General features: G+C 36.2%; 1 protein-coding gene across 1 annotated transcript in view; it reads left to right on the top strand.

Moving 5' to 3' along the window:
* The first annotated feature begins 6,035 nt into the window (after nucleotides 1-6,035).
* LOC112147423 (5'-AMP-activated protein kinase subunit gamma-1) overlaps nucleotides 6,036-16,897 on the top strand; it is a 32,379-nt gene continuing 21,517 nt past the window's right edge. The window contains exons 1-3 of the mRNA XM_024273794.2: nucleotides 6,036-6,463; nucleotides 7,373-7,438; nucleotides 12,836-13,082. Of these exons, the coding sequence (XP_024129562.1) occupies nucleotides 6,380-6,463; nucleotides 7,373-7,438; nucleotides 12,836-13,082 (397 nt within the window). The 5' untranslated portion in view covers nucleotides 6,036-6,379. The remainder of the gene's footprint in view (nucleotides 6,464-7,372; nucleotides 7,439-12,835; nucleotides 13,083-16,897) is intronic.

The raw sequence follows: 16,897 nt of genomic DNA, 5'->3' as shown, positions 1-16,897 counted from the left end.
CCTTAAGGATACAAAGCTAAAGTCCGCTAGCTTGATGCTAACACATAATGGGGTTTCCCATAGGACGGCTAATGGTAACATTTGGTCGGCCTTAGCGTACATTAATGATTAAATCAACAGCTTTATATATTCACAGGCATGAATTTTCCAAACTTTTTTAAGAAAATACTTTTAAAGGAAAAATTGTGGTCTAAATTATCGTTTTTTGCTCATACTTTGCTTATTCTTCTTAAAAAGAGAATGTACTCTTTTAGCGCTAGCTCCACCTAGTGGCCAAATGGAAACTTCCTCCAGGAAGCAGAAGAATGTTTACAATGTTAATAATCTGAACCTTTTTGTTAGGGCTTCTCCTTTTTTAGAAACCATATAACACTGTATGCTATTAACAATCTCATTATTTCACTAATACATTTTACAGAATGTGAACTGTATCAGATTAATATGAATATATTCAAAGCATATAGTAGATTATTAATGTATTTCTAAAAAAAAAAAAAATGTGTAAATCGTGTAAGCTTAAAATTGAATTGAATTGAGTGGATCAAAAGAATTTAAAAAAAAAACATCGAATTTGATCCATGCTCTGGTGAATCGAATCTGGATTTTTCTTACCGATACCCAGCCCGTGTCATTTTATTTATAAAAGTCATATTTTCCAGTAGTTGATGGGGGCAGAGAACGTTTTTGAACAGATTTTGTTTTTACTAATGGAATTTAACGTACATTCTTAAATGAATTAAAACAAAAATGCATTTATAGACTATTTTTGACATAATTATAGTATTGATTATATTAAAATGATGTGTCCTTTGTAAGGTTGGTGCAAAAAGTTTAAATTATTAATTCAATTTCTCCTTAAACACTTTTATATTAAACTGTATTGAATTTTTCATGTTAGCAGCATAGTTGTTTATTTATTTTTTATTTTAAGTTACCAGGAAATCCCATTGAGATCTTTTTTTCAAGGGAGATCTGGGCCGAATCATCACAAGAAATGACTTTACAGTTAAAACAATAAAGTAGAACTAAAATGTAATTAAAACTAACTGCATAACAATCATAAAAAAGGTTAATCATGAGAACTACAGTCAGGTCAAGAGTGATGTGTATATTTCATACATCAGTTTACATAACTAACATCAGATCTGATTAGCTCTTCACAAAATTCATAATATATATATTGTGGACGTGAGGTAACGAATGAACTAAATTTATTTACAAATTCCTCCTTTATATTTTGTTTTAAACTTGTAGATTATCTCTAAAACAAAGAAATTTGAAGCCAATCTGTATATCTAAAAGTGAGCTTTTATTCTGAAAAGAAGCGTTTTTGTTAGCATTTCTGATTTAAAAACCTTAAGATAAAAATTTCAACAGAAACTTTATCAGGTGAGTGTCTCTATTGCACCAAAAGCAAAGCTTCTTAACCCATACGAACCCATGGCGCCATCAGAAGAACATCAAGAAATGTGTTGTGTCGTAAGTCTCATGTTATTTTCCTTTAAGGATAAATGAGTTGTTATGGGTTAAAGGTTTGTATTTATTTTATTTTTTTATTATTATTATTATGATAAAGCAAAATATTTAAAAGGAACCACAGATGCAATATTTGTCATTGAGGATGCTTCTGGAGAAAATGAGAAGGAGCTACACTGTATTTTGTCTTTGTCAATCTAGAGTATGTGTCAAAGTCAAGGCCCGGGGGCCGGATCCGGCCCTCCGGGTAATTATATCTGGCCCTTCAGATTATTTTATTTTATTGTTATTAATGGCCCAATGTTATCTTGCGCTCATTTCTAGCATTTCTAACTTCTAATTTTGACAAAATATATTTTAATGGGGAGTAAAGTTATTTAAGGTTTAAGTTGATTTATTCTGGAATAATATTCCTGCATTTTTTTATTATTCACAATTTTGTAAAGAAGTTACGGTTTTCAAGTTTTAAAAATTAGCATTCTGCTAGCTTTTTGGGCTATTTTGGCATTTAATAAGATTGTTTAAGCTGTTTTGGAGTTTAGCTAATATTTTAGCTACATGCTAGCTGTTTTGGCTGATTAAGGCTTTTTTAAAAGAGTTTTTTAAGCTGTTTTGGAGTCAGCCTAACATTTACACACTAGCTGTTTTTGCTAATTAAGGCTTTTTTCAGTTTTTTAGGCAATTTTGAAGTGTAGCTATTTTTAGCTACATGCTAGCTGTTTTGGGCTAGTTTTGGCTTTGTTTTTTAGGTTGATTTTGAGTTTAATATTTCAGCTACATGCTAGCTGTTTGGCTGTTTTTTTAAGACCGTTTTGGAGTTTAGTTTAATATTTCAGCAACGTGCTAGCTGTTTTGGCTGATTTAGGCTTTTTAACAAGTTTTTTAGGCTGTTTTGGAGTCAGGCTAACATTTGCACACTAGTTGTTTTTTGCTAATTAAGGCTTTTTTCAGTTTTTGAGGCGATTTTGAAGTTTAGCTATTTTTCAGCTACATGCTAGTTGTTTTGGATAACCTAAGTTTTCATTGTTGTTGTTGTTGTTGTTTCTTTAAAGCTAATTTGGCATTTAGCTAATTTTAGCTGGCTATCAGCTTCAGTGTTTTCAGCTATTAACCAGACAGCTATTACTAGCATCTTCAGTGGCCAAATTCAGCTTACAGTATTCACACTAACATTATCGCAGGTAATGCTATATATCTAGTTATGTTAAAACGTTATGGTTTCAAAGTTTTAAACATTTGTTTTTAGAGTGTTCAATAATTGTTTATCCTGTTCAGCCCGCGACCTAAGGTGTGTTTTGGGTTTTCTCCTTGTGCGATTGAGTTTGACACCCCTGATTTAGAGAAATAGACTGATAGACAGGAATTTCTAGACCATGATGTTTACAAATGACATTGTCATTTCAAAGACTGTGTACCAGAAACACAAAAGATTTTTACAATTTAATTATCACAAATAAAATACAAATAAATGAAGAAGAAATGCCCTCATATTTTTCTTCTTTTGTGTTGAATTACTAATACAGTTATTCCCACTAGATGACACTATTATTCTTTTTAAAAAGTTAGAAATAAATGTAAGTTATTTTTTTTGTTTATGATGCAAGTGCTTTTATGACTATGTAAAGTTCACTTTTTGAATTGACTGTTAATCATTGAATCAATTGTGGTGCAGCGGTAGAGCGATCAGCCCTTGATACGAAGATTGCAAGTTGGATTCCCGCCTTACCTGCCCATGTGTTGAAGTGTCTGTGGGCGAGACATTGAACCCCACACCACCTCTGGTGGTTATCGGTTGGTGCCAGTCAGTAGGAAAGCAAATAAATGTTTTCACTGTTAAGCAAAAAACTGACTACCGTATTTTCCGGACTATAAGTCGCGGTTTTTTTCATAGATTGAATGTCCCTGCGACTTATACTCCAGTGCGACTTATATACGAATTTTTAATGAGATGAGATATGGACCGTAAGTCTAGAGTGCCATCTTATGGTGATCTATGCAATTACTTTATTTACTTTAGTTATTCAGACGTGACACAGAGGACGAAGAATTTAACGGATTTAGTGATATGGAGTGAGATTGCGTGCAATTAATTACAGTAAAGATACAAAGTTGATGAGTTCTTGAGGCTATAGTTAAATAAAACTATATGTTATATAAAAGCTACACCTTTTCGTTTTTTTCATGATGCTAATATGTGAATATGTGTTGACACATATTCAGCCTGTTTTCTATTCACTTATGAATGTTATAACTTACCTTCCAGGATGATGTAATATCGTTTTTTTCAACCAGTTTGTAAAATAAATTACTTGAAAAAAATGCGACTTATACTCCAGTGCGACTTATGTATGGTTTTTTCTTCTTCATTATGCATTTTTTGGCCCCTGCGACTTATACTCCGGTGCGACTTATAGTCCGAAAAATACGGTAATCAGACCAACAAAGCCACAGGTTCACCACAGACACCAAAAGTGTACCATAAAAATCATATTTCCTTCATGTAATGGCTAAAGCTCACTGATTTTTAATATTTTATTCATAATAATGAAAGTTTTTGTATATATTGTGTTGCATGTATACGTAAATTGTCACTGTTAATGCACTGAAGCTTTTGTCAAAGTTCTAAGTAGTACAGTACAGAGCCCTGGACAAGGCCTTCATAAAATAATAAATTGTTCCCCCAAATTATTCATTTGTGGTCAGTATTTTGTAGGAACAAATTGGCATTTTGTGGATGCAAATTAGAATTTCTTGAGCACAAAATAGAACTTTGAGGCACAAATCAACACAAATTAGCATTTTCTGGGGCACAAATTAGTATGTTAGTTTTTTTAATTCCTCCTCACCACAAAACATTAATTTGAGACCACAAATGCTATTTTTTGTGCAAAAAAGACGAGTTTGTGGCCACATCATGCAAAGTTGTGACCACAAAAGGACAATAAAATGTCAGATTTTGTTCCCAGAAAATACGATATTATGTCCAGAAAATGCTAATTTGTGCGCACAAAATCCCAATTTGTGTGCACAAAAAATGCAAATAAAATGTAATGAAATACTAATTTGAAGCAAAAGAAATGTTACTTTGTTAACAAATATGCATTTTTTTAAATACCAAGCTGTGAGCACAAAATACCTATCTGCAAACAAAATGATAATTTGTGTAAAAAATGCAAAATTTTGTGCACAAAATACTAGTTTGTATGGTTTGTGCCGACTAAATATCAATTTGTGCAAACAAAAAAATAATAAAATGCTAATTCATGGCCATAAAATGTTAATAAAATATCTATTTTGTTCGATTAAAAATGATGATCGAGGCCACAGAATGCTAATTTGTACACAGAAAATACTAGTTTGTTCCCCCCAAAATGGCAAATAAAATGCTAATAAAATGCCACAAAATACTAACTGGCAGCCAAAAATGTTAACTTCGGTGCACTACATGCTAATTTGTGCACACAAAATACCCAAACAAAAAAATCATTTGTGTGCAAAAAAAGAGCTACATGCCTATGGTTTGTTCCCACTAAATGCCAACTTGTCCCCTCAAAATATTGATAAAACGTCATTTTGTGGCCTCAAAATGCCAATTCATATCTACAATATACTAGTTTGTTTCCCAAAGCCAATTTGTGAGAGCAAAATGGCAATTTGTGTGCACCAAATGCTAATTCATGTCCACAAAATTCTCATAGGATATAAGTTTGGTGTGCATTAAACCCTATTTGTGTGCAAAATGCTAATTTGGTCACACAAAATGCTAATTTGTGCACACAAAATACTACTTTGTGCAAAAAAGACAAATTTGCGACCACAAAATGCTGATTTTTGCGCACTAAATGCTAATTTGTGCACACTAAATGCTAATTTGCACAGAAAATATTACTTTGTTGCCCAAAAAAGACAAATTTGTGACCACAAAATGTTGATTTTTGCACACTAAATGCTAATTTGCACACAAAATATTACTTTGTTGCCCAAAAAAGACAAATTTGTGACCACAAAATGTTGATTTTTGCACACTAAATGCTAACTCATGTCCACAAAATGCTTATAAAACACACATTTTGTGGACATGAAACACTATTGGGGTCCACAAAATGGTACACAAACGACTAATGTTTGCACACAAAACACTAGTTTGTTCCCCAAAAACTGTTCCAAAAATATGAATTAGTGCACAAGAAAGTACAGTTTATTACCAAAGCTTAGTCATTGAAAGATTTTTTTTTTTAACTTCGATGTCTCTTTAGGAGCTCCATAGAATGTCAAGTAATACTGACATCTGTTGGTAAAACATCTGCGTGGTGTTTTGACACTATTTGTTTCCCTAAAGTTTTCCCGTCGGTCTGTCTTCGCATGTGCCTTTATATATATTAGTTTGCCTTTTTTACGCTTCCTTAGTAGTAAAAAAATAAACGAATAAATAACAAAAATGGAATATGAAAACATGGCAATTGGGATGCGCTGTTTCACTTAAACTGCTGAAGATGTTTTTTTTTATTTATTTTTTTTTTTTTTAAATAAACCTCTACAGATAGGATAGTGGGCGTTAGGAGGCAACAAAAGTGGAAATTAAAATATTTTATTTACATTGTTATTTTATTTAAAGCTCTTGAGATTTACATCTTTTTCTTCTGGCATTTAACTAAGCCTCCCAAAAAACGGGACACACATTTCTGCGGGGTTGCGGAATGCGTCGCTACACCTGTAAACATTCGGAGCTCGCGGTGTTTTCACTGCCGAGCCCTCACTTCCTGGTCGGCGGGGCAGCGCCTCGCCTCGCCTCGGTGCTGTCGTAGCGAGTGTCAGAGGGGGTGGAGGCGGCTGTTGGAGGTCTGCTGTCGCTCGCTCGCTTTGGCACGTTTACTATTCGTGCTGCTTTTTCACACGGACAAACATGGGCAGCACGGTGATGGAGTCCAGCAAGCAGAGCTCCAAGAAGACCCCAAAGAGGAGAAGAAGTCTGCGGATTAACATGCCAGTGAGTCGGTGAAGTCATTTAGCTTCTCACGGGGACTTTTAATGAACTGTAGAGTCGAGGAAGTTCTGGGGAGAGGAGGGGAAATGTGCAAATCTGAGCAGAAAGGTTCTAAGTTGTTTTCCTGCGTGACTGACAGCAGCCTGCTCGTGTTACACCGAGTTTCCTCATTAATAATCCATTTCAAACTCTAATTTTCTATCATATATTTTGATTAAATTCCTTAAATTAAGCTTTACATCTGATGTCATTTGTTGGAGCTGTATTTTATTTCTGATTTATTGCTTCAAAGGGGATAAAAATCATAAATACAATGATCTAAAATACTATCATTTTATTATTATTTTTTTTATAAAATGCACAGTTTTGCAAACACACCCAAGCTTTACCGCTTTTGAACCAGCTGACAACCATGTCTGCATTTTTAATGTCTCCAACATCTCCGTTCCTGTCTGTGCATCTGCTTCCTGGTCTAAATATTTGCACAGTCAGCACTCATTTGGCTCAAAAACAACAAAACGCAAGTATCACTTCAATATTTCTGACTTTAAACGTGTCCGAGACGCGGTAATCGAATGTACTGGTGAATGCAGCTCAGTTATTGTGGCTGACACCCAAGTGCAAAATGTTGGAACTTGCCACGGCGCCGTGAACTTCCCCATCCTTATTTGTGGTGGTGAAGTTGCATAAGGAATAACAGAAGAGCCTTACACATCCACTTCTATAGAGTGCTTTGTTTTTTATGCATGTTTCTGCATGATGTTTTGCATGCTTCTTGCCTGTTTTTGTTAGTCTAGCCTGTGGAGAGTCGCGTCTTTTAGCCATTCGATCAAAAATAGTGTTTTTAGTCAGTCGTTTGCTTGAGCTTCCTTGATTCCTTCCCACATGTCTGACACCATCTCTGTTCTGCAGGACTTTGGTGCGTTTACTGCCTCCCAAGTGGAAACCGGTTCTTCCTCCAAAAGCGGCACACAGACGGTACACTCAATCATATATATTTTCTTAAATTTAAGTTTTTTTGTTTGCTTTGTTCTTTTTGTTTGCCCTAAAATCATTACACAGTATACTTTTCGGTGAGCTAAAATTGAAGTTCTGCTGCCTTATTACGCCTACAGTGTTCAGACAGCAAAAACAAACACTAGGAAATTGATTTTTCTGCTCCTGTTCTTTGGAAAACATTAAAAACCCCACCAGACGGCATGCATATTTCAGTTTTATCCGGGATCAAACCTGTACTGTCTCGTGTTTTGCCCGAGCGGAAGAGCGTCCATAAAAACAACGCCCCCCCCCCCTTGCTCCTGATAGTTCCTTCTCTTGCTTTAACAAGCTCTTGCACAACTGCAGATTGAGATTTGTTGGCAAACAGAAAAGATGGGCGTGTGCGCTCGCTCCCTCGGATTGCCACAGGATTGGTGTAAAGAGAAATGTGGAGTCCGAGCGCCAGGAAAGTAGACCAAACAGACCTTCCCCTTTGAGTTTATCTTATCACCCGGCAGTATTTGGACCTTCACATCAGAGGGGATTTATTTTCTCCAAATCAGCAGTTTTCTTTTTCCTCCTCACATTAATGGAGTTTTTTTTTCCCTCCCTTTGTTGCCAAAACACCCTGTTGCATTTTACTGTTTCCCGTAAAAACAGTCTCCAAAATGGAGTTGGTTGTGCATCCAACGAAGGGTTAAATAACTTGTTGTTGGCACATCCAGAGCAGGCAGCAGGCAGTGGTGGGAGGAAGCTCTTTCTGTCTCCTGCTAGATTAGCTGCCATCTCTCATGGTCTGTTTTGATGTGCATATCAAACAGTGAAAGATTTCTCCGTGTGTTTATGTAATTTGGACCTTGGGGAGGCAGATGCATAAAAGCACAGAGCCATAATAAAAAATTAAAAAAAGAAAGACTGCAGCCTGTTTTTGACATGTTTGGAACGGCTGTCTTTTAAGGTGGACTCATCGTTTTGTATTTAAGATTGAAAAAATGATTGGGATTAGGATGGAAATTCTTTTCCTTTATTAAAGATTTCACACAAATCCCAAATGATGCTTTGTCATGCTGAATCTAATGTATTTCTCTTATTGCTATAGACGTGTGTAACTAAATGTTTTCATGAAAAAACAGAATGTCAGCATAACTGAGTCATTTGAAAAGTGAGTTTTGTTTCTTTCACAGAGGAAGCTGCACCAACATTTCTTCTTCCATATTTGAGGGGCTGCAAAACTAGGGAGAGAAAATAGACTCGTAACTCTTGATTTGCAACTCATACAACACATTTTGTGCCTGTGTGCACTTGTAATTGTGTATTCACAAGTACAAAAATTACAAAATATAATTTACGCACGCACAACTTTAAATTATATACATACACACATCTTTAAAAAGTACTAGACAGTACTAGGGAGAGAAAATAGACTCGTAACTCTTGATTTGCAACTCATACAACACATTTTGTGCCTTTGTGCACTTGTAATTGTGTATTCACAAGTACAAAAATTACAAAATATAATTTACACACGCACAACTTTAAATTATATACATACACAAATCTTTAAAAAGTACGCACCAATCGCCTGATACATACACAAAACCACATACATTTTTTTTTATTCAGTCACGTGACTCTTCCGGTTCATCACAAAACCTCAGACATCTAAAGACGCTTGCATGAAATGTTTGCGTCAGAAGGAGTTTTGCGGAGGGAAGCGCCTGTCTGCGACCCCCCTCCGCGAGAGGAGTACCCCCTCCTTCTTTTTCCCACGCCTCTGCATGGAGAAATGGGATCAGCAGCGGCCCAAAAAAAAAAAATCTTGATTCGCTGAAGAAGATAATCGTGGATAATAATTATCATCCATAGCAGGTGTTTCCTATTTGATGAATGAGGAATTCAATGATTTCATGAAGTGTGCTGCCGGCGGTCTTTGACCACGGGGGTGGGAGGTTCTCCGTATTCTCTGCATATTCGCGGTCCCTAATCCCTGTAAATAAGATGGGAATACTGTATATATATTATTAATTCGTCTTATTTTTGTTTTCCACTCAAACCCCCGACTCCGCAGAGCATTGAGCCTCTTTGAGCATCTTTACACCATGACCAGCTTGTATTAAATGTTGAGTCAGCCTCACAGTTTTTGTCTTTATGAGAAATCTACTACTTGGTTTTTACTTGGAATATGTACAGAATCGAAACTTGGTGCCACGTCAGTATCAGATCATGATTGCTATAGAGCCGCAGTGCTAACGTTGTGATCATTATATAAAATAAATGTTACCATTTTATTACAATGAATTAATATTCAGGTAGAATTTCTTTTTTCTAAGTCATACTCTTTAAAAAATAATGAAACTGGTTCAGTCTTTGAATATATCGTGATACGTATTGTATCGTGAGTCAGGAACCATGATACGTATTGTATCGCCAGACTCTTGTCAATACACATCCCTACTTTGACTTGTGTTTAAGTGATGAGTTTAAAATAAACTTTAAATTCTGAATTCTAAATTGTAAATTTTAAACTTTAAATTCTAAATTCTGAAGTCTAAATTTAAAATTTAAAACTTTAAATTCTAAATTCTATGTTCTAAATTTTAAATTTTAAATTCCAAATTCTAAATTCTACATCTGAAATCCAAAGTTCAAAATTATAACTTCTAAATTCTAAACTTTAAATTCTAAATTCTGAATTCTACATTATAACTTCTAATTCTAAACTTTAAATTCTAAATTGTAAATCTTAAACTTTAAATTTCTAAATTCTGAAGTCTAAATGTAAAATTTGAAACTTTAAATTCTAAATTCTATGTTCTAAATTTTAAATTCCAAATTCTAAATTCCACTTGGCTACTCATTCCTGGGACATGTGAGACTTTAAAAATGCAGCAAATTTAAAATAATGTAAATATTTTTGCTCGGGTGAAAATCACCCGACTCTTTTCCAAATGAATCTGATGACCTTCACGGAGAGAATGAGAAAATTAATAGGAGCTGTTGAAGGTTCACTAGTTTCGAAGTGACCTCATTCAGGTCAAGGTGGGAAAGGAGGAATTTGAACGCTGGAGCTAAAGCTTTGGTGTGTAAGGGTTAACCCTTAAAAAATTCTGTTCATTTCTGAAGAACACAGAAAGGCTTTTTCCATGAAACGCACAATTGTTTAAACAGTTAAGAGCTGTTGTTCTGCAGCAGAGGTTAATTAAGGTTTACAGGTATTTCAACTCCTCTAAATTACTTAGAATCTTGTCTGTCGGCATAAAAGCAGTGCTTTTATGAAACGGTATCGTATACATGAGAGTAGTGTGAGGGTTTAAAGATGACATTCATTTATCAAAACTATTTAAAGGGCCTGTATAATGCAAAGTCGACTTTTTTGAGCTTTAGAGTGTATTATAATATTTATTCCTCATGATTTCATCCATTCACCCATCTCTTAGTATTCCTCTAAAAACCTGCACTCTGAGCACCAGCCCCTTCCAACGCACGAAAACCAGTGGGTTAGACAAGAACAGCCCCTTCACTTAATCCAGTGATCGGCAAAACGCTTTCATTTTAAATGAGCAATATGTACATCCATCTTTGCAAGAGTTCAGATATTGTTTGTTTTCGTGGCTGAAACACACAGACACGCTGCCAAGGCCGGCTCTAGAATGATGTCATGAAATGGGCGACTCCCACGGGGAGAGAAAGGCGGAGCCTCAGAAATCGGGTCGTAATGAGTTCACGAAAATAACTGAAATTTAGTTTACTCTGAAAGACTCAACAAATGCACAATATAGGGCCTTTCATTCTTTTGGGGGTCTCAGGGATGCTGGAGCCTATCCCAGTCACCAGGAAAAGGACCGTAATAGCTAGAAAACTAAGCAAGGTTGTAGTCGTGCAGAATTCTTCCAGCTGAATGTAGCTCTAAAGATTTATTTCATTCATGTTTTGATCTATTTTAAAAGTGTTGGGGTAAACCTGGCTTGAGTCTAGAGGGGAAAAAATACAAAAGGGGACAAAAACAAAACCTGGACACTAATGAGAATAAAAGGAACAAAGTTTATTAAATAAAGAAAATCCCTTTATCAGTGTTTTTTTTTTTTAATTATGACTGACTGTGTTTTTAGCCAAAATCAAGAAACCTTTAATTTTCTTGGACATAGTTTCTGCAGACCAACAGGAGTTCATTACAGTAGAAATTCAGCTCTAAGTTGTGGGAAAAACTCCCCATCCCTGTTGCTGAAAGCTCTCCATTAATACTCACTCTCACTAGCTTACATCCCCTCACACCTCAACCTAACATTACTGGTGCAAGAAAAATGGCGAGAGCTATCCAGACATGCATAGATCTATTTTAAAAAAAATGTTTTTTCTAACAGTGTAGCAGAGCTGGGAGCTTCTGATGTGTTTTCTACCTCAAAATGCAAATAAAGTTTTTTAATTTGTGATGATTAACAACAATTTGAATGACTAAACACTATTATGACCTTAATTTTCCTCATATTTGAACTCCATTGTCAGAAAATTGCCACAAGAATTGGTTAAAAACACAATTTTCACTACAGTGAAGTGGTTCAAAATAGCTCAATATGACAAAAAAAAAAAATCTGAAGAACGTGCTCAGGCTCTTTAGGAAGAACTGAAGTTATTTGCAACATCAACTATGGGTTAAGTCAATTGTGTTTTTACGTCATAAGTTAATCTACCTGGAAAAGTCATTATCTTGTTTTCTCAAAATAGCAGCATGCGCTTTCAGGACTCGTTTTTACAAGAAAGCTGGCTCTGTTTTGTAATCTTCTGCTTCAGATCCCGACTAAAACAAAGTCTGATCAGTGAGTTCCTCGACTTAACTCTTTCTGTTGTCTTATTTTTAACACCGATAAGGAATGAACTTTGTTCCATTTGGATTTAGAGTGACTTATCTCCAACAACAAGGACTAAGTTGGCCCCTCTGGCAAAAATAAAGGCTCTTTATCTCTGCAGAAAGAGTTCTGTGATGACTACGAATGAGAGTTTGTCATTGAAAAACAATCCTGTTTGTGTCGACACGGTCTAATAATTTACTGCTATTCTCAAAAGTTAACAGTGTCAAAATAAAGTTATAAAAAATGACCTTCTGTGGCGTTTATAATGGAAGAATCTTTTAAAACTGTTGCAACCAGTTAAGTTTTGTCCCCAGATATGAATAAATGTAGCTTAGTTATTAAACTAGATTTTTGTGCTGCACTTTATGAGTGACTATTAAACAAAGCAGAGTTTTTAAGTCTATAAAAAAGAAGAAGTGCTCATGACTAAACACTTATAAATCATTTTTCCTCTTGCAGAGCTCCTGAACTGATTGTTTTCAGATTTCCTCTGCAGCCTCCCGCTGCCTGGCATGACTGATACAAAAACTTCCTCCTTATTGTCTTCCAGGGAGAGCGTCTGATCCGATCGGCCAGCCCCACCAAAGGAGGTTTTGCCAAGAGCCCCGTCAGCGTGCCCACGACGCCGCTCTCCGCTCCGGCACAATCCAGACCCATTTCCACCTCGCCCAAAACCATCTTTCCCTATCCGTCCAATCAGAACTCCTCGCCAAAGTCTCCCCGCCGCCTGAGCTTCAGTGGAATCTTCCGGTCCAATTCGACAGCTGCGAGCAAGATCTTCTCCAGACACAGGAAGGGTGAGCGGACTTCTGTAAAAGGACAGATTCTGATACGACGCTGCGTGAAAGAAAAATGTAAAAGGAGCTGGAAACTTATGGAGAGAAAATAGACTCACCACAGTTTGTGTGTGTGCATAATTCTTGATTTGTAACTCACACAAGTACAAACATTATGACATTCTAAAAAAATACAACTTACACATGCACTACTTAGAATTACAACAACTTAAAACTAACTACACGCACAAATCTTTAAAAATTACGCACGAATGGCTTGTTCCGCACACACACTCGCGTCTCAGATAAAGAAAAGATTTGTGCGTTCTGTTTAAGTTGGAAAATGTCAAGTTTTACCAGATACTATTGACAATCTAAGTCCAAATCAGCTGAAAAGAAAAACTCCGACCCAGCATTCTAGCAGCGTTTAAACGCGTCACATTAAAAAAGTCTCACCTCAGATTTGTGCGTAAATGTGGTTTTGTGTGTGCATAACAAGAGATTTGTGCGTACTTTGTAACCCTTGTGCTATCCTAGATATGTTGATATTGGGAGCACAGCACTGAACTTAGTTTTTTCTATGATTTCTGATTTTCACTGGTGTCCTTGGCAGACATTAAATCATGTCCACTTTTGTCCACATTTGTCATGGGATGGATACACGTCGATGTAAGGGTGGGTCATCTGGACCCCATAAGAGAGCACGAGGGTTAAAGATTTGTGGATCTACTTAGTTTAAAGCTGTTGTAATTTTAAGTTGTGCGTGGATAAGTTGTATTTTTTTATTTCATGGTTTTTGTATTTATGTACAAAATATATTGTATGAGTTACAAATCAAGAATTACGCAATCACAAATTTAAAGTTATGAAAAAATCCAAAGCTACACAAAAATCAAAATTTACACACAAATCAAGAATTACACACACAGAAATCCAAAGTTACGCACAAATCCAAAGCCGCACAAATCCAAAGCTACAAAAAAATCCAAAGATACACATAAATCAAGAATTACACACTGACAAATCCAAATTTACGCACAAATCCAGAGTTATGCACAAATCAAGAATTACGCACAAATCAAGAATTACGCACAAATCCAAAGCTACGCACAAATCAAGAATTACGCACAAATCCAAAGCTACGCACAAATCCAAAGCAACGCACAAATCAAGAATTACGCACAAATCCAAAGCTACGCACAAATCCAAAGCCACGCACAAATCCAAAGCTACGCACAAATCCAAAGCAACGCACAAATCCAAATTTATGCACAAATCCAGAGTTACGCACAAATCAAGAATTACGAACAAATCCAAAGTTGAGCACAAATCCAAAGCTACACAAAAATCCAAAGTTATGCACAAATCCAAATTTACGCACAAATCAAGAATTACGCACAAATCCAAAGTTGAGCACAAATCCAAAGCTACACAAAAATCCAAAGTTATGCACAAATCCAAATTTACGCACAAATCCAAAGCTACACAAAAATCCAAAGTTATGCACAAATCCAAAGTTAAGCACAAATCCAAAGCTACACAAAAATCCAAAGTTATGCACAAATCCAAGGTTACGCACAAATCCAAAGTTAAGCACAAATCCAAAGCTACGCACAAATCCAAATTTATGCACAAATCCAGAGTTACGCACAAATCAAGAATTACGCACAAATCCAAAGCTGCACAAAAATCCAAAGTTAAGCACAAATCAAGATTTACGCACAAATCAAGATTTACGCACAAATCCAAATTTACGCACAAATCCAGAGTTACGCACAAATCAAGAATTACGCACAAATCCAAAGTTAAGCACAAATCCAAAGCTACGCACAAATCCAAATTTATGCACAAATCCAAAGTTAAGCACAAATCAAGATTTACGCACAAATCCAGAGTTACGCACAAATCAAGAATTACGCACAAATCAAGAATTACGCACAAATCCAAAGTAAAGCACAAATCCAAAGCTACGCACAAATCAAGAATTACGCACAAATCAAGAATTACGCACAAATCCAAAGTTGAGCACAAATCCAAAGCTACACAAAAATCCAAAGTTATGCACAAATCCAAAGTTATGCACAAATCAAAAATTACACACGCACAAATCCAGAGTTATGCACAAATCCAGAATTACGCACAAATCCAAATCTACGCACAAATCAAGAATTGCGCACAAATCCAAAGTTATGCACAAATCAAAAATTACGGAATGCACAAATCCAAAGCTACACAAAAATCCAAAGTAATGCGCAAATCAAGAATTATGCACGCACAAATCCAAAGTTACGCTCCAATCGAGAATTACTCATGCATAAGTTTTAAGGTTACGCACAAATCAACAATTACACATATAGAAATCTAAAGTTACACATGTATAAGTCCAAGGTTCCGCACAAACAAAGAATTATGCCCACACAAATCAAGAATTACCCACAAATCAACAATTACGCACACACAAATCTAGAGTTACACACAAATCAAGACCTGCACACGCAGGTGATGGGGTGATACTATTTTTGCTCCATAGAATTTGATTTTCTTAGTTAGATTTACAATTTTTTGCACAAAGTAAAACTTAAAAACTCTCAAACCCAACATTTTTGATTCCTTTTAAAACCTGAGTTCATGTTTGAGCTTCAACGGTACATGATGAACCATAAAAAAGGCTGTACTTTGTATTTCCCTGAAGCCACAGGTTCCCTTATCTTCCATCTTTAATACTTTCTGCAGAATCCAAGTACTCTTTTTTTCTCTTAATACACATGTGGAAGGATTGTAGGAGGCAGCTCCTTTATTAAATCAAGTTTGGCTGCTCATAGTTGAAAGAGCAGCCGCCATTAAAACTCATTAAAAGCATTATAGTAATGTGAAAATAAAGAGAACTGACTGGGTCAAACAAGGCCTGGCTTTGTGAGGAGCAGAGTAAACTGGCAGAATTCTCGGTTCTCGTGCATTTGAGCGGTGAATCACCGCACAACAAAAGTTGTGTTCATGGAAACGGCTCTGCTGGAATCAGACGCGTGAGTCATAGGCTTTTCGGATGGCGCTTTTCGGTCCGCTGAAGGTCAGATTGGCAGCGGTTGGTGGAACGGATCCTTTTCCTGTGGAAGATTGGAATTGATGTCAACTAAACTGAACCGAAAACAATCGGCGCACCCTGATGAGAGTTACCGCTGTATGACGCCATAGCGCCCCTGAATTCTGGTTATGTAATGTGAGCTGACGGCTAAATATCGACCAAATTTGAAAGCCTTTTTTTTGTATTTCCTCTTTCACCACAAGAGGGTGCTAAAGGCTCACCAATGCCATCCTCAGTCACATCTCATTTTGATCACTACATTATTTCCTTTATGTCTAAACATGAAAGAATTAAACATTAAAGAGCATCTTTGTCTCTTTCATACATACACAGGGTTGCGGATCTCTCTGGGAGGGGGGGTCTGCTTTACATCTTTGACACACATAAAAATCTTCTTTTCATTCCTGCTCTGTTCTAAAAACGGTTTTCCTGGTTGCCTGGACATCGTCAGCCTCTCAGCGCCGCAGCAGCACCTCTGTAGCCTTTTCTGGAAGTTTCCAGACTCCCGGGAGCTCCTCGCACAGCCATGCGGTCCGACCCCTCCCTCTCTGGCTCTCTGTTGCTACTGCAGATAAAATGTTGTGGGTAAATAAGGAATCTGTTTTTAGTTTTTCACTTAAAAAAAAAAACTAAAAATGCTGGTTTTTCAAGGTGGGTTCTTTTTTTCTGACTTTCAAAGATGAATAATTCTACTTTAACACCTCCAAACTGAAAGAAAAAGGAGTAAAGTCGCTAAAAATGTCGTTTTATCTTT

The sequence above is a fragment of the Oryzias melastigma genome, linkage group LG17, assembly GCF_002922805.2.
Source record: "Oryzias melastigma strain HK-1 linkage group LG17, ASM292280v2, whole genome shotgun sequence".
NCBI lineage: Eukaryota > Metazoa > Chordata > Actinopteri > Beloniformes > Adrianichthyidae > Oryzias > Oryzias melastigma.
This window is presented reverse-complemented; position numbering and strand designations above follow the sequence as displayed.